Source organism: Ictidomys tridecemlineatus, chromosome 6 (genome assembly GCF_052094955.1).
Source record: "Ictidomys tridecemlineatus isolate mIctTri1 chromosome 6, mIctTri1.hap1, whole genome shotgun sequence".
Lineage (NCBI taxonomy): Eukaryota > Metazoa > Chordata > Mammalia > Rodentia > Sciuridae > Ictidomys > Ictidomys tridecemlineatus.
Window position 1 is genome coordinate 196,642,540 of NC_135482.1, and position 26,156 is coordinate 196,668,695.

Sequence of the window (26,156 nt, forward strand, 5' to 3'; positions counted from 1 at the left end):
TGTTTTCTGCTGAGGTTGGTTTGATGAGTTTGTTTTCTGGTCCTGTTTGGGAGTTTCAGAGACCTTCTGAGCCCAACACACACCCCCACAAGCTTGGCACACAGTGCGCCATGATTCTCCTCTCTGGTTAAAACAGCAGCAACGGTGTGTAGGTGGGGTTTCCTCCCTGGAGGCGTGGTTGGATTCTGTCTTCCTTATGTTTTCATTCTGATGTAATGAAATTCAGCAGAAACTCAAAAGGACAAACAGTGCTAGCAACAAATCCTGTAGCATCATATATATCGCCATTAAGTGAATTAATTTGTATTTTCCTGATAAATGTGTAAATTCCTGTTCAATTCAGGAGCAACTGGTTTCTCATTCTTCAGGTGAGAAGCCTTGTTCACTTAGGCCGTCAGCGCTCAGGGTGGCGAGAGATTGTGTGGGACGTGAATTGCCACGGTGTTTTAGTCAGCTTTTTGCTGCTGTGGCTGAAGGTCCGGACCAGGACGATTGTAGAGGAGAAAAGGTTTATTTGAGGGCTCACGGTTTCAGGTCTTAATCCAGGGAAGGCCGGCTCCATTCCTCAGGTCTCAAGGGGAGGCTGAACATCATGGAGGAAGAGTGGCAGAGGGAAATAGCTCACAGGTGATCAGAAACAGACTCCACTCACCAGATGCAAATGTAGACCCCAAAGCCACACCCCGACGCCCATCTTGTCCAGCCCCCTGCCACTCCAGTTAATCCCATCAGGGATGGACTCACGGACTAGGCTAAGGCTACGACCCAATCATCTCTCCTCCAGAGCTTCCTGCATTGTCTCACACGGGAGCTTTGGGGACACCACATCTCAACCATGACACGTGGTTTTCGCTTCCTTCACGGGTATCTGTTGGAGTTTTCTGCGTTGTTCTTGTAGACAGCAGAATATCTTAAGGCTTGTGAACCAAGAAATGAAGGATAAAATATAGAACTCAATGTTATGCCTTGAAATGTGCTCAGGGCGCGGAACTTTGTGAGTGTTTTGTGGATCCAATGAGATTTGAAAGGAGAGAGCCCTTCGGTTTTGTAGCAGATGGGACAGGAGTCACCACGTCAGGGGAGGAAGGGTCCTGGACCTCGCACAGTGTCCCGGGCCTCACATGGTGTCCTGGACCCTCCACAGCGTCCTGCACCTCGCACAGTGTCCGGGACCTTGCACACGTGTTCTTTTTCCTGTCCCGCCTCCAGGTCTCTCAGCTCTACCTGAGCCACACGGGGAGGCCCAGCCCCTCACTGCCTCCCCACCTCTTCTCCTGCGCAGAGAAGGCCTTTCACCAGCTGTTCCGGGAGCGGAGGCCTCAGTGTTTCCTTCTCAGGTGAGTCACCTCGCCCACCCCATGCTCGGATGTGCCCCAGGAGCTCGTGGGGACAATGACCTCCTTGGTCCTGGTTGGCACTTACTCATGTCATCACTTCAGTGAGTACGATTGACTTGTCACACGCAGGGACACCTTTCCTATCAGCAGTAGCCCCAAGTGCAGTGCAATCAGTACCAACCAACTTAACCTGAAGCTCTTTTCACTGTGAAGATTTAAAACCGAGAACCACGGTGAGTCGGCTCTCAAGCCCACAGACAGCAAGCCGAGGCGGGTGCTCCGGAGCCGCGTTCTCGGTGCCGGCAGCGAATGCCCTGCCTGCGGCTCCGGTGTCCACTGCCCCCCGCTCATGCCTCACCAGGAGATATCCCCAGGGGTGTTCTTTTTAATCTGATATGTAATGCTGATTTTCAACCCCATAAGTTTTCTTCAAATAAAGGGGACCACCACAAGATGTGGGGGTGAGGGACTGGGCTTACATATTGAGAGATTCAAGAAATGTTTAACTACCAAACTCTGCGTCATGGAATTATATCCGAGCGACCTGTGCTGGAGGGAGACATCTGTCAGTGTGCAAGCTTGGCCTCCTGACTGCCAGAGCTGGTGGCTGGAAACCGAATGTGTACAGGAAAGTAGCACACCAGCCCAAATGACGCAGGGACAGTGTAAAGATGGAACCTGCCCAGGTTCTGATTTAATTTTTTTAATTAAGCATTTATTTATTTTCTTTGACATCATTGATCTCATCAAAGATCCCTTGGAGGGTTTGATGAATGTGTTTCAGCTCTAGTGCTCTAGGTTCCAAGATGGCGCACAGCAGTCTTCACACTGTGTTGGGAAGAGCTCCAGGGATGAGAGACGTAGGCTGGGGCCCCTCACCCATCCCTGATGGAGCAGCTCTCCTTTGTCTCCTTTCCTGTTGGGTTTCCCGGTTTTTATTGAAAAGGGAAACACATCTAAACATCACGTAGGAAATACTGTAAGTTGATGAGAGGGTGGGGAGTGGGGAATAGCACTGACATCGATAACTACTATTTACTGAGCACTTACACGGTGCCAGCTCAGAGGCTATCCTGAGCCTAAACAAGCTAAACCCCTTGTATGGCCAGAAGGGAGTGCATCCCAACTTCCCATGGCTACCCAAGGGGACCATCAAGAGCCCTACTGATTTTCCCTAAAATGATGGTCACAAATACTCAAAGTGACTGAGATTCTTACTGATTACTCAGTTCTCGAGCAGACCACTCAGCCGCTGTCCCTGAGTCGTGATGAGCATGGGTCCGAGGTGTGCTGGGTCAGGCAAGGGAGGAGCCAGTGACCACCCTTCTTTGGGGTCTGCCAGGACACAGTCCACGATTCCCAGCCAGTGCCTTTGTTGGAACAGCGGGCTCCCTTTGTTCAACCTGAGTTCTGCACGTATTTGCTTATGGAATTTCTCTCCTGGGAAACTTGATAATAACTTATAGAACCAGTGTTCCTTTGGGACATTTTCTAAGATTAATAATGCCACATCTACTGTTTCTTCTCTCAAGTTTCCAAGCAGCCTCACCGGGTCCTTGCCTGCAGAACCAAGCCCAGATCTGAGCTCACAGGGAGTTCTGATGGTGGCCCTTCTCTCTTCTCTCTCAAAACTGTGCCTTGTCATGTGGCTTTGACCCCTCCGCAGCCCCCCTGTCTAGAGCAGAGGCCTTCTCCACCCCACCCAGTGGGGTTGATCCTGTGTAATTCAGTCGCCGAAGCGGCTTACACACTCTTCTGTGCTCATGTTGTGTCCCGGAGGTGGCATTTGCCACCTGGTGAGCAAGACCTGGTGAGCAAGACTCGAGTACTCCTGAACGGGTGTCCTGTGAAAATTTGAGGTTCTAATAGTAAACGTTAAGGGAAGGTTCGGATGCGGGGAATAGAGACTTTCATTAACGATGTGGGACTTAAGGGCTTTTCTGGCAGAAGCTCTGCTTTAGTCAGGTTTCTCACTGCTGTGACCAGAAGACCCGAGGAGAACAGCACAGAGGAGGGAAGTTTACTGGGGCTCACGACTTCAGGTCTCGGTTCACAGGTGGCCAGCTCCATTGCTCTGTGTCTGAGCTGACGCAGAACATCTTGGCAGAAGGATGTGGGGAGGAAGGACGTCTGGACATTACCATCAGGAAGCAGAGAGGGAGAGCTGTGCTCACCAGGGACAAAATACAGGTCCCAAGGCACGACTCGTGTGACCTGCTCCTCCAGCCACACCTCACCTGCCCACAGCACACCCAGCCGACCCAGTCCAGTAGATTAAGGCACTCGTTAGGTGGACGCCCTCACAACCCAGTCATTCCACCTCTGAACTTCCTGCATGGTCTCACACGTGAGCTTTTGGAGGGCACCTCATATCTAAACCATAACAGGCCTTTTAACCAACTCCATTAGAACAAAACCATCTTTACAGAAGCCTGCAAAAGTTCTAATAAAAGGACTTTAGAATTTTTCTGTGAGCTGGGCTTGGTAGCGCATGTCGGTAATAACTAGCAATTTGGGAGGCTGAGGCAGAAGGATGGCAAGTTTGAGGCCAGCTTCACCAACTTAGCAAGGCCCTTGATAACTTAGCAAGACTCTGTCTCAATTTTTTTCTTAAGGGCCAAAGATGTGGCTCAGTGATCAAATATATATATGAATTTTCCATCTGAGTCATAAATAATGTCACTGAATACCGGGCTGTTTTGGTCATGATTGTGTAGGAACCTCAGGATGATCTGACGTCATTTGGTGTCAGGAATGTAGTGTGGAGAGATGCTATAAGCTAGGGAGGGACGTGGGGACGTCAGTGTTGTCATCATAAACTGCAAGCTTGGGGGTGACGGCTCTCCTTAGGTTAGAGGAGAGGACTAATTAGAGAACCACCTGGACTCGGGGAACCTGGAAAGTTCCCCCCTAGGACCTCCGGAGGGCCAGGCTGGCGGCTCAGGGTCCAAGACCTCACGTCCCAGGAGTGGCTGCGGCTTCAGGCTGTTTCCGGGAGAGGAGCACGTGCTGGGGAGGACGCGACTTTCCCTGGGCGGTGCAGAGAGACTCAATGGCTTCCCCAGGCCAGCACCCCACGGCTCTGGGACACATGCCCTTCCCACTCTAGACGGCTGTCACCGCTGTCACTCAAGACACAGGGGACGTACCTGCTGCGCCCCTCCTGAGGCAGCCTGAGCCTTTCTGCTGCAGCAGGGGCTGTGGTTCTGCTGGGTGGGTCACAGGGAGAGGAGTTAGGGCACCTCCATCTGTAGCCTGGACGTCTGGGACACCGTCCACACACAGCACGCGTAGGTCCACCAGACGTCTGAGGCCAGTGTGTCCAATGAAGAGTCACTGGACATGTTTATGTCACTCCTTGCCATCTCTGCGTCTGGAGTCACCTCTGGTTATCTAATTTCTTCAGTGCCTTCTCTGAACTAGTGAACCTCTTTTCCCTGTTTTCTCAGTGGGGAGCGAGGATCTGGCAAGTCGGAGGCCAGCAAGCAAATCATGCGGCACCTGACCTTCAGGTCTGACTCCAGCAGGGCCGCATTCGACGCCAGGTTTAAACACGTAAGTCGCTGCTTTGGCTGGGCAGACGCGTGAGTGGGCATGTTGAGCAAAGGATGGTGTCACAAATCGGGGGGACGCTATCACGGGCAAAAGGAGGCGAAACTGGGGAAGGATAAAAAGGGAAAGGAAAAACCTGATTAAGCCCTGGTGCAACTTAATGTTCAAGTGAACATTTATTTTTAGTGCATTTAAAATATCTTGAACGTATTCTTTTGTTATATTTGCTCTGAATGGTTGGACTTAGAATAAAGTCAGGGGACACTGATGCTCCTGTAGGAAGTGCCAGCTTGGAACTTCGGGGACACTGACCTGAGGATTCTCGAGCACTGATGATAAAGTCTCAAGGTATCTGAAAGTGATGCTGAGGCGGTGAGGAACCTAACCGCTGAGCCCATCCTAGATCAATCCGGAAGCCCGGGGGGCCGTGGGGTCCATGGCCCTGGAGACTCACCCGCTCTGCACCTCCGAGGTACCAGCAGGCCTCGAGGAGGACGCAGAGCACAGCCTGGCATGAAGGTCAAGCTGGAGGGATCCTCACAGTGAAGCTCGGAAGCTGTGCCCAGGCCCGACCGCTATCGTCCCCCCCGCCTCTTGCTGCTACGCGGCTCTAGGAAGTTCTGCTGCCGGGGCTTTCGTGGTACAGCAGGCGGAAGAAGCAGCTCATGGCCCCGTCGTCCTCTCAGTTTTGCAGCCAGAAACCAGCAACCCCCTTTCCAGCCTCTCTCCCTCTGCACAAAGTCTCAGTGTCCCACCGTCCTGGCTCCCTTGCCCATCCGGCGTCCCTCAGGTCATCGCAGGTTGATGCCGTTGTTTCTCAATGGATGGCCTCAGGGCCCTTCCGCGTACTTCCCTGTCTTCCTGGTTCTTGATGATCCTCTGACGCAGGTCCCAGGAGCCACTCTTGGAGGGCAGGACAGCTGTGCTTGCCAGAGTCAGACAGGGCCTGGGCCCTGTCCCTCAGCTAGGAGGAGGGGACAAGAGGGCACTGGTCCAGGGAGAAGGCCCACGTGAGGAGGTGAGCCCCGCCTGCTCAGGTGCAGGCTGGACTTGGCAGGACTGCTGTGCTGTGGGGGGGAGCCCCTGGCCACTCACACTGTCCATGGCAAGAGGAGGGCAGCTGGACTGTGAGCTGCAGTCATGTGACTTCTCAAAACGCCAGATTCTGTTGCCTGGGCACGAAGCTCCCTAAGTAGGCACGGCCCAGCCTTCTTCCCGACGGCTGTGAGCTCTCCTCCAGCCTGGGGTGTGACTCTCCTGTCCTCAGCCTACACGGAAGCCACTCTGCACACAGTGGAACTCACCCAGTCTCTTGCTGGCTCGTCCAGCCAGTACCTGTTAGCTTCCAGTACCTGTTGGCTGTCTTACCCTGCCACGGGGCAGGGCTGTGTCAGGTGGTGAGGGAGAGAACCTGAGAAATACACAGGGGAAAACACTTTGGCATAGACGAGGGACGGTAGAGAAGACCGATGGCAGGAGACCACGGCATGTTTATGTCAAAACCGTGCTCTCTTCCTCCCGCACCTCCCAGGGAGAGATGTTGCTAGAAATAAATCAGCGGGCTCCGTGTGACGTGACTTTAGATCATTCCCCCAAACACTGCTCTGAGCCACTGGGCTGCGAACGTCGAGCTGTGTGCTTGCATGTCACCTGCCTGTGCAGCTGGCACTTCAGGGCTTCAGGGCGGTGATTTCCACTATGAGACGTTTACTCAGGAATGTCCAAAAATGCACAGCATCCTATCCCTCGTGGAGAAGCGAGAGAAACTTTTGTTCAATACATGGATTAGTATTACATATCGTCCTTTTAATTCTAAGTCTTAACATTTTAAATCTACTCTCATGCATTCCTGAGCTCAGCCTGAGTCTGGAGATTGGACTCTCATTAAGAATGCATATCGAATCAGTTCTGCGGCTTACTTACCTACTCTCAGGTGTGCTCGTAAATGACTTCAATTTAGCAGAGCGTGGTGGTGCAAGAGGCTGAGGCAGGAGGATTGCCAAGTTCAAAGCCAGCCTCAGCAACTCAGGCTATGCATGTGGCTCAGTGGTTAAATACTCCTGGGTTCAATCCTTGGTACCCAAAAAAACCCCACAAACTTTATGACCATTTATTGAGCTCGTACCATACTGAGGGTCACATCATTCTCTAACACAGTTCAGAATTAATGTCTGCAGTCAACTTGGGAAGAAGAACGTAAGCCTGTTTTCTTTGTTCAGATATGTTAACTTGTTCATGTGCTGATTACCAATACCGAAATGTCAGAGCATGAATAAGCAGCACAGTTATGACAAGAGCACAGTTAACCAATGGAAGCAACACAGCTGACTTCATAGGAAGGACAGGGAAGAGTAGTTTCCCCTCTAACTTCATTAAGATGACAGTGTGAGGGTGTGGCTGAGAAAGTCCTGGACTGCCCTCTGGATGCCTAGTGGACAGGGGCTTTGCCGCCAGCTCAAGGGAAGACACCTGAGCTGCTCTCCCCAGGCAGAGGTGGGCATGACTCTTCCAAACCAGCATCTGGGAGCCAGGGCCATAATGTCAGCAAATTCCAAGTCCAACTGCCTCTAATTCCCTTGTTCATTTTATTCATTCCTCATGACCATGACAGATGCCACAGTAAATGATTCATAATCTCATGGAAAACCATCGTCCAGGCTTGGGCGGTTACACTCTGTATATCTACCAGGGTTTGTCCAATACAGAGTTTGTTTCCCTTTAAATTCTCAACCACATGAATGTCAATCAGCAGTGGAGAGGTTCGTGAAAATCAGCCAGTTTTTATGAAGCATCCGAGGATGTGTCCGGGGATCAAATGCAAGTGCGGAATAGATCTATGAACATATTGAAAATCTTGGGGATTACAAGGGTTTGGTGAAATTAAGTACATTGGAGAGGTGGCAGTGCTTCCTCCGTGGAAGAAAAACTGAAGGAGCTCCCCCGCCACATGGTGACGTCTCCCAGGCAGTTGAAATCCAGGTCACGCTCAGTCCAGGAGCCTTCCTTAGGTGAGCCCGAGAGGGGGCGGACGGAGCCAGCAGCAGCCTGGGCCCTCCTGTGGGTGTGCGCAGAGCTGCCCAGGATGGGGGGTGCCCTCAGCACACAGGACCCCTCCTCCAGGATGGCCGTGCACGGAGAGCGGCAGCGTGGCCCTGGGTCTCAGAGAGGCACGAGGGGAGCAGCACTGGGTTATTTTGAGCTGCAGGTGGCAGAGAAAATGAAGCAAAAAATGGTAGAGAGAAGCCTGGACAGAAACTTCTTCCGTGGCCCCTGAGAGCCCACGCAGGAGGGGAGTCTGGAGGAGTGCAGGGGCAGAGGGCCAAAGGGAGGGGTGGGAAGCAAGCTGCCCTGGACAGTGCCACAGTCACAGCCCAACATCATGAGAAGGGGGGTGGGGGGCTGTGGGGGTGACTGGAAGGTGAGGGAGGGGCTGGCGCTGAGGTCCGGAAATGAGACTGGAAATCTTTTTCAGGTCACCTGTTAGGTTTAGGGACCCCGTAGCTGTGTCTGAACTTCAGCCTTAGACTTCAGGTGCCACCTGTCAGAAGCCGAGGCGGTTAGGTTCTGCCTTCGCAGCGCACGCACCAGGCTCCCTCTGTGTCCTCTGGTGCAGGGTGGGAACCTGAGGCCACACGCATTGGTCTTGTCCCTGTGCAGTTTCAGATCTGCTCAGATCCGCCGAGCAGGGTGCAGATTCCCGGCCCCTGTGTGTGTCCTCAAGCATCAGAGCAGGGGATTTTCCATGCCATTAGAATGACTGGAACAGCAACGTCATGTTTTGGAAAGAAACTGCCTGGAACTTCTCACCAGTTTCAAATGAATTTAAACTGTAAAAAACCCCTTCAATTCCACTTAAATCGCTTTGAAAAGCATTTATTGAGCAACTCAGAGTGCGGCGCCTGGCTCCCCTTGATTGTTGGAGGCATCGCTTTTTATTAAGGAGGCCATGGATTTTTACTTATAGAAAATAAAATAAGCTGCTGCCACAGGAGGATAGACTCTCACGATGGAGTGTTGGAGTAGGTGGAATACAGCAGGGAAAAGTGAGGCCGATGAAATTTGAGTCTTTAGATATGGGGATCCGTACGTGGACTCCTTCACTTGTGTTTTTGTTTCAGATGCGGTGACTGTGGGGCGTTCTCATTATTTTGTTTAAAAGTCAAAGGCCAGCAGTGGTACAGTGCCCGTTCTGTTTTCTTAGTCTCTTCAGGTATTTATTTAGTGCCACCTACTGGCCAAGGGGCTAACTGAATATGAAAACCACTGGCTTCTTCAGAGCTTATTAGTGTTTAAATCTTGAGTTACAGGACAGCAGGGGACAGTGGGTGAGCACTGCATGAGTGGTCACGGTTGCTACCTGACTCCAGTGACCTTGGCTCCTGTGTGGCATGTCTCCTGTGTCACTGCAGCAGTGGCCGCCCTGTGCTGTGTGGCTAGGTGGGCCGTCCTAGGAGGTGACCGGGGTCCGGCCCAGTGCAGCACTCAGCTCTGAGGCTGGAGAAGGGTACTATTCTGTGTCCCTGTTTGTGCATGGAAGGCCCAGGCTGTGAGGATGGGGGGCGTGTTGTGTGCACACGCACCTCACTTTGGAGCACGGCCACGTGGTAAGCACAGAGGAAACCTGGCTGCAGTGGTTTAAACCAGCAACAAAACAAAATCATCGTTTGTCCAACATCTACTGGGTGTCAGACGCCATGAAGCTGAGGGTGTCACACAGGACCTCACAGCCATCGGAGGAGGGAGTTACTCGTGTGTCAGAGAAGGGAGGGTGCATGGGAATGAAGGGACTTGCCCAAGGGCATGACCGTCACTGCCTGAGCTGGGATAGGGAGACGTCCCAAAGCACTTCTGTTTACCCATCACTCACACTCCTGTTGGGCACAAGTGTAATGAGCTACAATGCTCTTCCATAGAAAGATAAAAACATCACTTTATTATCAGATACCAAATCAAAATAACCAAGAACCAAAGTGATTTCAAAGTCTCATCCTATTTTTGTGACTTTTGTGTAATCAATATTATAATTCAATTTTGTGTAAACCAATATTATCCATTTGCCATTATTAATTTCACTATTTTATATATAGCTATATATTTTAACATTTGGCTTTTTTAAAATAAAAAAATAAAAATCAAGAGACTGACATGTACAAATTCAACTTTTTTTGGACAACATTTCTATAGCTTGCTGTCAAGTTATTTCTGATGGTCTTTGAAATACGGTTATTCTGTGTACACCCAGGCATAGAGTTTTTAAGGATTTAATATGCTGAACTCCAAAACTACAAACGTCACAAGCAGATGGCTTGACAGACCTCATTCACCATTATCCCAACTTTGGGCACTTTTATGGTTAGCACGGAAGTGTGGTTTTATGATCTTTGGAAATGTAGTATACTGCTGGGAGAAATAAATGCCTTAGTACAGCAGATGTTAGGAAATTAAAAAGTAAATTCTAAGAATTTTTAAAATTTTCATAGTAAAGTTCTTTAAATGTACCGTCACCAGAAATGACAGGGGACAGAGGAGCGGCCTGCAGCAATGGGTGTGGTGCTGCTTCCTCTTGTGGCGGGCTGGGGAACTGCGCCTACCCTGCTCCTGTCTTGAGGAAGATGCTCTTCAAGGCTTTTAGATGGTCACTTTCTGGAGAAGGCTTGGCACCGTGGCCATCACAGGTGCTCTAAGAAACAGCCTCGCCCGGATGCTGTGTTCCTGGTTCTGTGGGAGAAAGCTGTTGGAAGGGGGCAAAACTGCAGTCAGGGGAGGCTTACTGGGGTCTCTGGTTGAACAGTGTGTGGGGACAGTAAAGAAATCTGTGCCAGTGTTCGCGTAAGTTTATTGTTTAAAAATAAGGCCCAACTAGGGCTTGTCTCAATTCTCATGCCTCCCCTCCAAGGCCCCAAATCCCATCTAGTGGTCAAGTTTAAATTTTTGAATCACCTTTAAGTGTGAGTGTGAGTGATTTTTCTCCCGACAGGTGTGAATGTACCATCCGTGTGTCATTTTATTAACTGTGGCCACAAATTTGAGGCATCACATACCAACAGTTTGCATTTGAGGAACAAGTAGCCTTAAAACGTCCACCTGATGTTGGAAGTGTGGAGCCTGTGAGATGATGGCACACTCCTGCCCCTTTGCCGACTTAGCTCCCCTGTTTCATTTTTAGACTCTGAATATATGGGTGACATTCTCCCTCCTGCTGCAGGTCACATGCATCTTGGAAGCCTTTGGACACGCCAGGACAACACTCAACGATCTGTCCAGTTGCTTCATCAAGTACTCGGAGCTGCAGTTCTGTGAAAGGAAGAAGCACATGACTGGAGGTGAGTGGACAGGGGAAGGCAGAGCCTGCGGGACCTTGGAGATCCATGGTCACCTTCTGTCACACTCTTTTTTTTCCCATACTTGGATTGAACCCAGAGGTGCCTTATCACTGAGCCATACCCCGAGTCCTTTTTACTTTTTATTTTATGACAGGGTCCTGCTGAGTTGCCCAGGCTGGCCTTGAACTTCGAATCCTCTAGCCTCAGCCTCCCCAGTTGCTGGGATCATAGGCATGTGCCACTGTGCCTGGCTACTTTCTGTCACATTCTAAGTAGGTACCCAGTGGAGGGAAGCTGTCCATAAAGCATCCCAGAGAGGAGAGCATCTGTATCTCATCGCAGATGTGTTGGAAACCTCCTGCCAACCCTGCAAAGCTTCGTTGCTTTAGAACTAGGTGGAGACTCGGGATAATGGGCCGGGGGAGCCTGTGAGCCTGCAAGGTCCGGTCCTGAGTCTGAGATATGCTCACGTGCAGGGTCCGCCTTTTCAAGCCTTTAATGTAAATCTATAAAATGTGGAACCAAACTAAACGTAACTGACTCATACTTGCTGCATGTAGAAGGGAACTCAGATACTTACATAAATCACAATTTTATATGATTTCTTTAACACATAGTGAACTCCATTTTGAATAAAACCAAATCTGTACTTTTAGAAAGACTGAATTAAACAAATCCAAACATTAAAATAATCACCCAACAAAACTTAACACAGAACCAGTCTCTTGCTTGGTTTAAATAATTATGTGTATTTTATGAAAAATTCTCATTAAAATTCAATTAATTTGCCAGGAGTGGTGGTGCATTCTGCAATCCCAACAGTAGAGAGACTGAGGCAGGAGGATCACAAGTTTGGGGCCAACCTGAGTGACTTTGCGAGACCCTGTCTTAAAATGAAAATAAAGGGCTGGGGGATGTGGCTGGATGAGAGTGCCCCTGGGTTTAACCTCCATGCTGGAAAGAGGTTTTTTTCAACTAACTTAGATTCCACTTGGAATCATACCTCCTTCCAATCATGCAAATTAATACAAATACAATCGTTAGTGGAATGCCTAATCTTGGAGGGACTTTATAAGATCTTCGAGGATGCAAATATTCACTAATTATAAATGATTTTTTAAAGAGCTCAGTTGCATTTAGCTTTTTCAAGATACCTGTTTTAGTCAGCTTTTCACCGCAGTGACTAGACGACCTGACCAGAGCAATTTTAGGGGAAGAAAGTTTACCTGGGGGCTCACAGTTTCAGAGGTCTCGATCCACAGACAGCAGGCTCCATTCCCCTGGGCCCAGGGTGAGGCAGAGCATCATGGTGGAAGGAAGCGGCAGAGGGAAGCAAGTCCCATCAGGAAGCAGAAAAAGATGGAGACTCCACTTGCCAGATACAAACAGAGACCCCAAAGCCACGGCCCCAATGCCACCTCCTCCAGCCACGTCCCACCTGCCTTGATTACCTCTCAGTCCCATCAGGTCGTTAACTCACTGATTGGGTGAAGGCTCTCACAACCCCATCGTTTCTTCTCTGAACCTCTTGCCTTGTCTCACACGTGAGCTTTTGGGGGACACCTCACGTCCAAACCATATGTCATCCTCCATCCCCTACTAGAAAGGTTCATCTTGACTGTAATCTAAACGCCTGGAAGTGAAGGTGAAGATCAAATTTCTGCTCAGTGAAATCTGGAAAATGGCGTGCACACAAGAGAAAGAAGAGGACTTTTCTTTGGGGATGTGAAGCCAGAGGCAGAGCTTCCATTTCTCAGCAGGAGAGCTGTTATGCCCTGGGTCTGCAGCACCGGGTCCCGAGGCCACCTGCCTGCAGACCTGGCCCTCCATGGACAGGACAGGCCTGCCTTCTACTTACAACCAGTTTCCTCTCTGAGATTTGAGGTGGGTGTGGCCATGCTGACTCAGTGGGCAGAAGACCCCAAGGACAGCAGGCTCCAGAGTGAGGGGTCCGCCCCTTGCCACACAGGCCTGTGGCCCCAGGACCCGCGCTGTTGGCAGTTGGTTGGAAATGCAGAGTCTCAGGCCCTCTTGTGCCTGCCCACCACATGTTGTCACCAAGGCCCCCGGGGTCCTGCTGAGTGGTGAAGGTGGAGCGTGCCCTTCCCACGCAGCCCTGGCCAACGCAGGCCTCCTGCCCACACCTTGGCCAGGCAAGGGGCGCCTCTGGGCATCAAGAGAGCTGCTCGACCCAGTGCTCTTTGCCCAGGGGTGACAGCCACTGGCTTCTGAGAGTGGGGCCATGACTCATGTGGCCCTTTTGGTCTCCAGGGGGACTCTTCCTTGCCTCCTCTCAGTCTCACGCTTGCCACCCATCCTCCTGTTCCTCAGCTGCAGCTGCCAGGCACGGGTCTCTGCCTCTGTGGACACATGGCCTCCACCCTGGCTCTCCTTAAAGTACACCAATCACATTGGTTTGGTTCGGACCCAGCCTGCAGTGGCCTGCAGTGGCCTGTACCCTAATAAGGTCCCAGTAGCGGGGCTGGGCTCTTTGGTGTGTCCTGAGATGGGACACAGTTCAGCCTGCAGCCAAGCCTGGGGGAAGAATTCACTCTTCCAAAGTATCTTTGGTTTAAGGGAGAATACTGCCACTGCTCAGGAAAAAAGTATTGGCCACTTTAAGAAGCTGTACGTGTGACCCCTTTAAACTATTTACTATAAAGACCCTCTCCTGAAAAGCTGAGGCTCAGCCATTCTGAGTGATCTCCCATTCGGGTCTTGTGAGTTTTAAATGCTCAGTTCGACAGGTCTCCAGACGGCGGCAAGGCCACGGCTCAGAGGCCACGTGCACGAGGCGCAGGTTGAAGGACAGACTCTGCTTCCTCAGGGCACCCACTCACCCGCTGGGTGATCAGTTCTTGCCCCTCTACGGCCGGGGAGTGATACCTTGCTGATTTTAGGGCTGGGAGATGCTGGATGTTTCCTCCTCACCGTTGCTGTTTTTAACACTTTTATGATTTAATGCCAACAGTCTTTTGGGGCTATGAGCACGCACCATGACACAGAAGATACAAAGCCCTGTTTTATGAGACATCGACAGTAGATAAGACTCTTCCCGTTCTGGAGTAATTTAATTGATAAATAGCATTGAGCCTGGCTCTGGGCCCAGTGTGTTTTTCCTCCCGATTCTGGGTTTAACAAAGCACCTGCTCCCAACCCACGGTGTGCGCGGCCCTGGGCAGCCTGAGAAGCACTGACCTGGCTCTGCCCACAGCCAGGTCTGTAGAAGGCAGCTGAGGACCATAAGGAGAACTTTGCTAAGAAGGTCCCCCAGCCCCGGGACCCCTCCCTTGAGACTTGGGCCACTGTTCTTACCCTTCACGGTTTGTGATTTTCATCCAAGAGCGCAGAGGTCCCCGTGGTGTGACGAGGGGCCATGGTGAAGCCTGCGTGGCGATGTGGTGGACTCCACGTCCCCCGTTCTCCTCCCAGGACCAGAGTGTCCACACGGCTGGGCTTCCTTTAGGGAGCACGTGGGCTTGCCTTCACGCGAGAGGAGCCTCTTCCAGTCTTGGGGAGAAGCCTCTTCCAGGTGCAGCGGAGGCCCAGCGGAGGCCCACCCCCGGGCCACCTGCTCCTCCAAGTCACCAGCTTCTCGATGCTCAGCCAGTGTCCAAGGTCCATACTCCCGTGGCTCTTGGCTATTTCAGCCTAACCGCTCCTGTCCCCGCTGTCCACAGTGTCCACGTCCTAGATTGCACGGGTCCAGTTTGAGAGACGTTCCTGTGGGACAGCTGGGCCACAGAGTCGGGCTCTGGCACCACTGAGGCTTGGTGACTGGTCGTGGGGCCCGTGCCAGTCCCTCCTTCTCTCTCAACCGTGCAGCTGGACTGAGCTCGCCTCTTCCCCTGGGCGGGGTCCAGCTGCTCAGAGCAGCCACCTTTGATGGCCACCGTCTCCGCCTTCCTGTAGAGCTGTGGTGGTCTGCTTCCACTGCCTCCTAGGGGGACACACCCCGGGAAGGAAGCAACTGCCAGGCGACCAACAGGGCATCATCGCCCTAGCGCCCTGTGGCCCCTGCCCCTCGAGTCCCAAGTCTCACTTGACCATGGACTTTCCGGGCGGAATCCTCTGTTCCTCCATCGCACACCTGGGATGCCCACCAGACGGTTCTCAAGCAACAGTGGGAAGAGAAGGCTGTGCACCAAGCCACCGAGCACGGAAGGAGGGCCTTCAGAGGGTGTCCTGCAGCGCGCCTGGGGGCAGGGGTGGCTTCTTGTGCCTTTCCTGCTCGTCCCCATGCAGCCTCCTAGAGAAGGGCGGTGGAGACTGGGGGTCTACGGTCAGACTCTCACTGTCCAGAGTGTGTGCAGTGCCAGATCAGGGAGGTCCAGAGGGGAGGTCTGCAGGAGCCTGGGTCCCCGCCTTGCTGGGGGAGCTGGAGAGCACAGTCCTGGAGCAGCCTGGCTTGGCCTTGGCTCTGCCTCCAGCTCCGCAGCCTCTGGCAGTCGCTCGACTTCCTCTGGAGCAGGGTCATCACCTGAAACCTCACGGTTCCCATGAAAAGCCAGTGTGCTCAGTGGTCTCCAGTCCGTTTTGTCCAGGCGTCCCAGACAGCGTGTCGGTTCAACGTCCTCTTTATAGGACAGCTTTACAAGCTGTGGAATCGCCCCATGTTCTGTTTATTAGGACTGCTGAGTTCTGTCCTTAGTGATCATACAGGACATCTGAGCTCTGGGTTATGATTTCCAAACTATTTTAGTGCAGCTGGGACAATTTCATGGCTATATTTGCAGAATTGAAAACCTGGGACTGAATCGGTTACATCACCCCCTTTTTCTTTCCCATTCACCTTCAAGTCAAATCTTACATTCTCTCCAGAAAAGTGCTGGAGTTAGCTACAGGAGGAGAGTGAGGGGCCCATTTTGGCTTTTTCTGTGTTTTCTCTTTGGCTCTTTGTGTTTTCTGTGGCTGAAGACCCCAAATCTATTTAACTTGAAACTGAATTTGCTTAACGGCAGGAAATGCTGAGCCATGCTACCTACTTGGGAAACTTAAACCTTCAGAGTTAGCACAAATGATATGGAAAATAAATAAGTGTCTTTGCCTAGCACATTTTTCAGATCCTGATTTTGAAGAAACAAAGCAGAGATGTGAGCGATGAATACCCATTCTCACTATTATCATCAATCACCCCTATACTGCATACTTCATTTGAGGCCCTTCAGAGTGCTTTAATTGATCTTCTCTCACATGAAGAGCAGCATCCTTTATTGCAATCAGCCTGGGCTTTGGGACAAGCCACTAGGTTGAAAGATGAAAGGCACATGGCAGGACTGCAGGTCACCTGGCTCAGGGCCTGGCATACAGTAGGTGCTCGGAATGGTAGCTCCTTCCTCATGAAGTCCTGAGACATTCCCATGTTTTCTTCCCTATATTGTGGATGGGCAAAATGGCATAAAGCAGTGTGGAGATTGGCAGTGTCTCATTTTGGGAGAGAATGTGGAGGCTTCATTCTTAGGAGAGCCCCCCACGCTCTCCCACCTCACCTCAGTCTGAGTGACCAGGAGTGACGGGCAAGGACATGTGGGCAGGTGTGAAAGAGAGAGCATGGCTCTCTGCAGTGACAGGTACTTCTGGTGGCTGCTGGGGACGAGGGCACCGTGGGCTTCCAGAGGGCCCCACTCGCCCTGTGTCTCAGCAGCTTGATGGGTCGGCTGAGAGAGTCGGAAGCTTCTGGAAGTCGGAGGAGAGATGAGGCAGGGAAAAGCTAGCCAGTGTCACCTTCTTGCTCTCGTGATGAACGGCAATGGGCAGAGCTTCGCAGAACGTCTATTGCAATAAACTGCATCACGTCTGCTCTGCAGACCTGTGTTTTCATGGTACCTAAACATTTTGAGAAACACTTTCATGTGTAGACACACATGAAGATTGCATATATTTCTAGTCGTGACTATTTCTGACGTAAGAGAGCTTTGGAAACACGCGGGTCCTGAGAAATCAGGACATGTGATAGTGGGAGGCGCTCCACTGCGTGGACCCTCACCTGAGGGGGCTCTCGAACTTGGAAATGCACCATCTCCTCATCGTATCTCGTATGATTTCAGACACAGAGGAAAGGGTGCCTCATCTCTGCTTGGGAAAAGAGCAGTCTCATGACCACTGGAATAGGGGGCTGTTTTTTGAATTTGCTCCCATCTAAAATCTCCTTCAAGACTTTTTTATTTTTTAATTTGAAATCCTACTGACTTGAATCCCGCTACTCCTCAGCAATTTTATTCACTGCTGGAGATGAGCTAACGAGGATGATTAATAATCATGCTGCTTTTGAATCTAGATGGAAGGTACTGAAGGCGCTCCCCGGCACACGGCGTGGAGTCTGCTCAGTAGTGAGCTCTGTGTTCAGCGGAGTTGGAACTGCAGGGACAAGTCTGCATATAAGTCAGCCCTGTCTCCAGGTCCTCACCCACAGGACCACCTCGTGCTAAAACCACAGTGTATTTCACACTAGTGTGGATTTAAAAAATTCCCCTGTGCAGTAAATCATTTCAGGATTAATATTCTTAAAATTAAACAGAAAATGTTTCCAGCCAAACATTTGTTTACGAAGAACAAATGAAGATGATCAAAAAATTTTAAAATTATGACCTCAACGTGAAATTATTGCCCAATTCGGTCACCATGGAGACAGGTGCCCGTGGTGGGGGTCCAGGGGGATGCCCAGGCCCTGTGCCCATCCCTGTGTCTTTCTCTGATGCCGTGGAGCACGCAGCACAGAGTGAGCTGCAGTGTGACCCGGGGCCCGTAGTGAACAAGAAGGTCTCGACTCTGTCCTGGGTTTGAACCCACAGATGCTGATAGAGAAAATGGCGGGTTGTGGGTGGGAAGGGGCTACTGGAACGCTCAGTGCCTTCAGCTCAGCACTTCTGTTAAGCCTCAGCCTGCTCTAGAAGACAGCCTGTTAAATTAAAAACACGACTGTTGGAAAAGAAACTGCATTTTTATCTCTTGTAATGAATTAGGGAAATTCGAGGAAGCGAAGCTGTCAGTGCCATCTGACAGAATCCCTTTTCTTTCCTTCACCAGCCAGAATCCATACCTACATGCTGGAGAAGTCCAGACTGGTTTCCCAGCCTCTGGGCCAGAGCAACTTCCTCATCTTCTACCTGTTGATGGACGGGCTGTCCTCGGAGGAGAAGCACGGACTGCACCTGGACCGCGGCTGTGCCCACCGGTGAGTGGCTCCTGGGGTGGACTTTGGCGGCTGACACTGCCTTCTCATGAGAGCAACTGTGGCTACCAGAGAATGGCGGCTACCCAGGCGAGAACTATCCCTTTCACAGGGCAAAACTGTTGATTGAACGCTTAGGTGAAGGTCTGTGTGTGTAAGAAATCGCATTTCTGTTTTGCTGCTTTTCTGGTCAGAATTCCAAAATACTAGTTTGTGTGTAAACATCTCTAGTCCTTCTGAGTATTTTGGTATCGTATCAGTTTTGAAGTCCCGATTTTCGGTCATCCTTTGGAACAATGGGAGCTGTCATTTAAATATAAGTTTTCATTAGTGACAGATGAGGTTCCGTCATGGGAACAGCAAAAGTGCCCGGGAACCAAGGCGCTGATTTTCTTTACTGGAGGCAACAAGTTGTGTAAAAGGTGTGTTAAAGGGGGACTCTGGTCATGGAGGTCATGCATGTGAGTGGGCCCCACCATGGTGACGTTCTGCTCAGGCACCCCTTTCTGCTGCTGACGTGAGTCCCCACAGGCACTGGTCAGATCTGAACTAGGGTGCGAACTAGAAGCAGGAAGGGAGTAGACCCCATCCGGATGAGAGGGCAGAGGCTCGGGCCTGAGTGACAGGTCACCCTGTTTCTCGCAGGCTTGCTCCAGTTCTGCAGAGGAAAGTCCAGTTGCTCCCCACGGTGCTGCGTTGGTCTGTTCGTCTTTATCCACGGTGCTCCACTGGGGGAGCATGGGGACAGGTGGCTGTGGTCCAGGGCTGGGAGCGAGGTGATGGGAGGTGCTGCTCCACCTGGGCTGGTTGGGAGGCTCCTTCAGGTGGTGTGAGGGGCAGCACCTGAGGAGCCTGGCAAAGGTCTGGTGGGAGTGCTCCCTCCAGAGAGAAAACGAACAGGGCTCAGAGGGGGCAGGTGTGCACCTGAGGAAGGTGAGGCCAGCAGGTGTGACCCCAGTCACACAGGTGAGGGAGGACGTTGGAGCCCGTGGGAAGGTCGGAATTTGTTCCAAATGCCTCCCCGAGTGGAGGGGGCTCTGGGTGTGAACTGGTTTTCATGGCAAAGGCAGCTCTTCTCCATGGAGACGCCACTGTGGTGGTCACAGCTGGGAGCAGGGAACCCGGTGCCCATCGGTTGTTGGGAAGTGGTACTGATGGGGTGGTAAGTGGAGGCGGACAGAAATGGTGAGGTCCAGATGGTGTTCTGAAGTAGGAAGGTCAGGATTTGGGATGGACTGAAAGTTGGACTGGAGGAAAAGAGTTTCAGAATGAATGGCTCCTGTGACCGCCCCCCGAGCCACACGGGCGTCATTCACAGGGTTGGTGTCTTGGTCTGTGTTTTTATGACCGTAATGAAGTACTTGAGACAGGCTAACTTTATAAAGAAAAGATGTTTATTTGGCTCGTGGTCTTGGATGCTGAAAGTCCACTCGGTGTTGCACGGGCCCTGGGGAGGGCTGCCCCTGGCTGTGTCACCTCATGGCAGATGGCAATGGAAAAGCTTGTGTGGGAGCAAGAGATCGCCTCCCAAGGAGGAGGCCAGCACGGAGTGGAACCAGGCTTCCCCCTTATGACTGTCCTCCAAGAACGAGCTCAAGTCCTCCCAGGGCACACCCCAGGGACCTGAGGACCCCCGCTGGGCCCCACTTCCAACACCGGCCCCTGACAACCAGGCTCCCAGCTAAACTCTTGGGGGACAAAGCCAACCCGTATTCAAACCAGCCAGAGACCCTTTAGGAGGGAGGCGGTGCCACGGAGGAGGGCGCTGCTCCAAGGACCAGCTGGGCTGCATCTGAGAGGTGGTGGAACCCCGGGCAGTGAGCAGGGTCCACCTGGAGCTGGGGAGGTCTTCCCAGTGTGATGGGGTGATTCAGGCTGAACCTCAAGGACTGTTGGGCAGCCACAGGGGTTGTCTGCCCATAACTGAGGTGTCCATGACTGTGAGCATGGGGCAGGGGAGAAGAAATTGGCCGTAGACTACTGTCCTGTTGCATTCCCGGTCACCGTCATGAAGTCCCATGAAAAATCACACCCAGGTCTCTAGACATGATCTATCCCGTTGGTGGCAAAAACGTTGTCAAGAAGTTAAAAGGGCCCTGTCAGAATTATATTTTACTTAAAGAAAAAGACTATTTGGGGTTAACTGGCCTCAACCTACAACAGAAACTTAGGCAAAGAAGAAAGCAGTAATACGCAAGTGTGGTAGCCCAGGAAGAAGTGATAGAGATGTGGAACCCCAGCTCCCAGGCCGTCGGAAACCCCATCTGTCAGATCCTCTCACTTTGCAGAGGAGAGAGTCAAGGGGTGAGAAGAAGCTCCTGCTGACAGGGATCTGCTGCTCAGCAGCGGTTCTGACAAAGCCCACTGCCTGAAATTAGCTTCTCACTTTTCTACCCTGGGCATCCCTAAGGGGACATGCCCTGGGAGGAGGAGCACTGCATGGAAAGCCCCGGGCTGCGGGTCCAGGGTGGCCTTGAGGAGGGAAAGTGGTGGGGATTTCTGTCCCCAGCTGTTCCAACAAGCAGAAGGTCAAGCTCACAGGACTCAGCTGGTTTAGAGGTCATGTCCGTGTCTGTGCATGTCCGTGCACGTGTGTGCCTGGTGTGCAGACTTGTGAATGGTCCAGTGCTCCTGCATAGAGCAGGTGTTTGACTGACATGCCCTGTGAATACCTCGTGGGTGCAAAACTGCACTTTCCTCTTAAGTCTCCAGATACATGAAGAGATCAGTTGGAGCATTTCCAAAGTGATCATTGCACAGAAAACTGTATTATTAGCTTTTTTTCAAAGTCATAAAATATCACACATACAGTGCTTTGTGATTCTTGTGGGTCTTCTTATGTTTATACCAGCGGATTGTCTCACTTTTACAGTGTTCATGAGGTTTGAGGTTCATATTGCTTTGATATTTGACCTTAGCATGGGGTCAAACCTTGGGATAGTGGTTATGAATGTTACTGTGATTCTGGAAATTGACTTGTTTACCATCAGCACTATAGATCTGAATTTTCTGGCATTCTACTCTTTCTCAAAACTCCACCTTTCTAGCCTTTCCTTCTGAGTCTGCTGCTTAAAACTGATACCCAACGGGAAAGGAGATCCCTGTGGGTAAGGTGCTTAATACCAAGTTAGACATGGGTGAGAGGGCCTGGGTACCTATGAGGCATAAGAACTTGCTGAACACACCCTGTTATCAGGAGAGCTCCTACCGTCAGCAGCACACCCACTTGCCTGATTTTCTCAACCACACGCTCACCCTTTGTATTAACTAGGGCTAGAGTGGGGCAGGCCATCCATCACCACCCACCTGCCTCTCCCCTCTTCACGCATCCACCACACAGCCTGGTCTTAAAGGAACTTGAAGAAGCATGACTTTGCCAGTCTGCTTCCTTCTAATGTATCCTGTTTCTTCCTTTCCTAACAACACATTCCTTGGATGAATCAAGGTAAAATACATGTTTAACAGGAGAGCTGAGTTGAGGGCACACTCAACACTTATTTTCTGCTTTGTGATTGTAAATCCAGAAAAAAAATACCTATCACTATTATTTTACAATTAATGCTACAAATGTGCCTTTTAACCTTGACCAGGTGTTTAGAATGAAAAGTTTTCAAACTATCACATAAAAATGTAGGTTTCTGTCAGCATTAAATTGGGCCTAAAAATATTTTCCTTTTTGCATGATGAGACGATCCCTAAAGAACAGAGGGACCCTTACCCACTTCAGGATGAGGAGGACTGAAGTGGCCATTGACCCCACAGCTTGCCTGCATGAAACAGTGTTTACGCCACTGTGTATAAGCATCCTCCTCCAGACTATTAACAAGGGGGAAGTCTCCAGTTCTCTGTTATTTTGAGGAGAGGAGGTACTGGGGATTGAACTCAGGAGCATTTGACACGGAGCCACATCCCCAGCCCTATTTTGTATTTTGTTTAGAGACAGGATCTCACTGAGTTTCTGAGCCCCTTGCTTTTGCTGAGGCTGGCTTTGAACTCATGATCCTCCTGCCTCAGCCTCCCAAGCTAGCAGGATTACAGGTGTGCGCCATTGCACCCCACTTACAGGTGTATACCACCGCGCCCCGCTTCTCCAACATTTTAAGCTGCAGGGACAAGGCTGTGTGTGGAGTTCCCACAAGATGGCAGGCTCTCCACAGTCAGCTGGAAGCCAACCAGAGCCAACCACAAACCCCCAGCCGAGACCCACATGGAAACCAGTGCAGCTCCCTGAACATTTCTCCTCCTGCGTATGATTCTTCACTCTCTTTTCCTAGCTGTTTGTTTTACAAATACTATTTTAATTTGTTCTGTTTGTGCATAATAACGACATCTAGGAGATAAATGGAATTTACGTTCCTGGGTATTGAGATTTAATGAAAGTGGCTTATAATAGCTTATCTTCCATTGCCTTTAAACAGCTGTTGTGGATTTGTGCCAGAAGAGCTGGGCGCCGAGTCCAGGGTGACTTCTGGTCTCCGTCACAGGGATGGGTGGTGGGAGGGCTGGGCTGCCCTGGAACCTTCTTTAGGGAGCTCAGGTCTTGAGTGGCACCCAGAAAGCAACAGTCATATGACTCAGAGCCTGTGACCGGTCCTGACCTGCTCACCTTGCCGTGGTGACAGGACGTGCTGACTCACCAGTGTTTGAACTGAGATCCTGCCAGCGCACCTGTCACAGGAGAAGAGAACAATTAACTCCCATCAAGGCTTGTTTTTGCTAAGGGATTATTATGAATGTCGAACTTAACCCGGGCAAGTTTCATGTAATTAAAAAAAAAATGAAAAGCTTGAATGTTGCTTAAAGGTGATTCTTCATAACTTCATGATGTGATAATATGTCCACTCATCCCCACCTTTTTGCCAGGCAAAGCTTGAAGTTGCTCCCAAGACCAAAACTGGAGGCAGGAAGCACTGGACCTATTTCTAAGGGCTGTCATTAGTAATGTACCTGAGAGTCACAGGCTCGTGACCATGAATGGCTTACTTAACCAGGAGCCAGGTGCTGTCCGCAGTGCCACGTCCTTGAGCTCCGTAACCAGCAGAGCGCGTGCTGGCATCTGCACTGGATAGCGAAGGGCTGCAGACTGAGGTGTCACCCAGGAGCCAGACCCGAATCCAGTCCCACTGTCTCCATGGCAACCATTGCCTCTCCACCCTGGTGTCAGTGACATTTTAAAGAAAATGAAAGGGAAAGCACAAGGTCAGCGTTTGCTTGTGTGTGGCCCTATTTGAAAGTGGTTCAGCAGAACTAATGACATACTAGCATTTGTCACCCTTAGCTACTGTGAACAACAATTCTGCATCACATCCGTAGCCAGGAGCATGATAAAGATGTTTGCACTGGCAGCCGGTGTCACCCTGTCTCAAGTTAATAACCCAGCAGCTCTAGAAGGGCAGGCCGGCCTCTGCAGAGGGCCAGGTGAGTTCCGCTGTGGCAGGAGAACAGGCAGAGGGTGAGCACTGGCTCTCCTGCTTCCTGACGCTTCTGAGCCACGAGGGCCCAAAAGACAAGAGACTGGAATTCGTGGACCTCACACCCATGCTCTGCCTGTGTCATGAGTCTTCTAAACCCTACAGGAGAATCATGACCATCTGAATCTATTCATAGGTTGAACATTACTGTAGAAAGTCCTGACTCACATCTCCCCTGGGGCAAAACTCTCTCTCTCTCTCTTTCTCTCTCTCTCTGCTTGAAATGCTTTGTCTTTCTATACCCTCTGTAGTAGAAAAAAAATGGAATTCTCCTAGAGTGTGAAAACTTGCCTTATCTAATCCCAAGTGGTGACGATGGTGTTAGTGACATTCAAACTGCACGAGTGGGTGCCAGTCCCTGTCCCTCCAAGAGTGCTGTCCAGTTCAGCCAGGCGCGCATGTGTTCATGGCGATGGGGGTTGAAGCTGGAGAACTCGTGCCTACCTGAGCTCCTGTGATGGTGCTTGGGGTTCACATGTGTGCGCAGGAAGCTAAAGTCCCATCTGACCCCATGGGAATTAGGACTCGGAGCTGACGCTGCGTGTTCTGGGCAGTCCGTGGCTGTCTCTGAGATCGTGAGGGAAGCATGGGGCAACCCTGACACCCTCGCCCATTGGCCCTGAGTTTACGAAGGAGCTGGACGCATCGTCACACTGTGTCCACGGCCAGTCCAGGACCAGGTGCCTCTTCGTGCTGCAGATGTCAAACAGCCTCCTGCTAACCTCTGGTTACCAAGTCACGTGCTGGGGCACGGGAGCCAGGGTTGTCTGGGTCTCTCTAGACACACTTTTCTGCCTTTCACACACTGGACTGGGTGAAGGAAGCCTCAGGAGGCCTGTGGCCCTGGAGAGGAGGTGGCAGGGTAGGAGAGGCCTGAGCCCCTAAAGGCCCCGGTTGCACTTGGCTGCCTCCGTGTCAGGAGGGGATCTGGGAGGAGTGGGGACCACAGGATATCTGATGGCGAGAGCCAGTAGGCTGAGCCGTCCCTGTTGTTAGCCGTCTCCGCCTCCAGGACAGGCGTTTTGGGAGGGAGGCCTGGAGAAGGCTCGAGCAGGGCAGTGGGGGCCCTGGACCAGGCAGATGGCCAAGGGCACGGGGTCCTCTCTGTGCAGCATTGCAGACAGTGAGGGCGGAGGCGGGGGGAGCTTGACCCCACACTCCAGAGTCCCGCTCGCTGGCCAGCCCCTCCACTGGACCTTCTGCCCTCGCTTCCCCAGGGACGCCATGCTTCTTGTCAAAAGCTCTCCACTAGCAGGTATTCTCTCTGCATTCTACCTTCCGATTCCCTTCTCTCCCTTGCATCCCAGAATTTAGGCCAAGCCCCTTGGGCTTCTCCATCTTTGGCTTGTGGTGGGATTCAGCCACGTAGTGACCCCACAGTGACCTTCTCATCACGGAGCAGACGTGCTTTTGGCATTTGGCATGAATCATTCCCGTTCCAGCTCTTCCCCAGCCAGCATTTGTGTATTGATTCAGGGACCTAGGTCTGGCACCACCACACAGGGGCTACCATTTCATTGGCTGGACTATTTTTGTTGTTGCTCCAATGCTGGTGTCTCTTATTATCCAGCCGCTTTGGCCACAGGAAGGGCCCCAGAGGATCTTTGATACAGCAAAGGGCTTCGAGGTCCTCCCCCTCAGGTGAGGGCAGAGTCAGGAGTAACCCGTGCTTGCACCCACAAGAAGGTCACACAGACGGGATGTGGCCTTGTCAGTCTGCCCAGCCGAGCGCTCCACACGAGGTGCGCAGAGCGTCCTGAGAAGACGCGCCACGGGATGGAGGCTGAGAGGCTGTGGGAGACGGAGTGCAGCTCCTCCCTGCGTGGCTCCTTCCAGGGGTACCATCTCAACGGGGCTCCAGAAGCACCTCAGCAGCGCTGTGCTTCCTGAGTCAGCGGAAGTCAGTGGCGCTTCCTGCTCCCTACGCCTCAGAACAGCTTCCTCCCTGCCATCACTCACTGATGGGTGCTTGGTAGAGTCGCCCTCCCCCCGTGGGCTGCAGGATCTGAGGTGCCAGGCGACAGGATCCTGCAGCCCGCAGGGTGAGGAGGGTGGTTCCGCCCAGCACCCATCAGCCAGATCAGCAAGTGCGGATCAGCAAGTGGGAGCACGGCCCACTGGCAGGAGTCGAGCGACCCGCTTGCTGCTCTGCAGGTGCTGTGCGTTCTGTTGTTCCCTCGCGGTGTTTCCAGATGAGCACCTCCGTGTTACTCAAAGAGGAGGGCAGACTCGATTGGCGGAGACCGCGGGGCTGCTCTGTTGCCCCCCAGGGCATGAGCCAGTCGGTGGCACCCTGAGGTCT

The 26,156-nt window shown here is 51.7% G+C and overlaps 1 protein-coding gene across 4 annotated transcripts in view; it reads left to right on the forward strand.

Moving 5' to 3' along the window:
• Positions 1 to 26,156, forward strand: part of Myo16 (myosin XVI) — a 524,759-nt gene that overhangs the window by 292,937 nt on the left and 205,666 nt on the right. For all 4 annotated transcript variants that reach the window (XM_078016333.1, XM_078016334.1, XM_078016331.1 and 1 more), the window contains exons 13-16: positions 1,210 to 1,337; positions 4,787 to 4,892; positions 11,095 to 11,212; positions 18,239 to 18,386. In XM_078016333.1, coding sequence (XP_077872459.1) covers positions 1,210 to 1,337; positions 4,787 to 4,892; positions 11,095 to 11,212; positions 18,239 to 18,386 — 500 coding nt within the window. The remainder of the gene's footprint in view (positions 1 to 1,209; positions 1,338 to 4,786; positions 4,893 to 11,094; positions 11,213 to 18,238; positions 18,387 to 26,156) is intronic.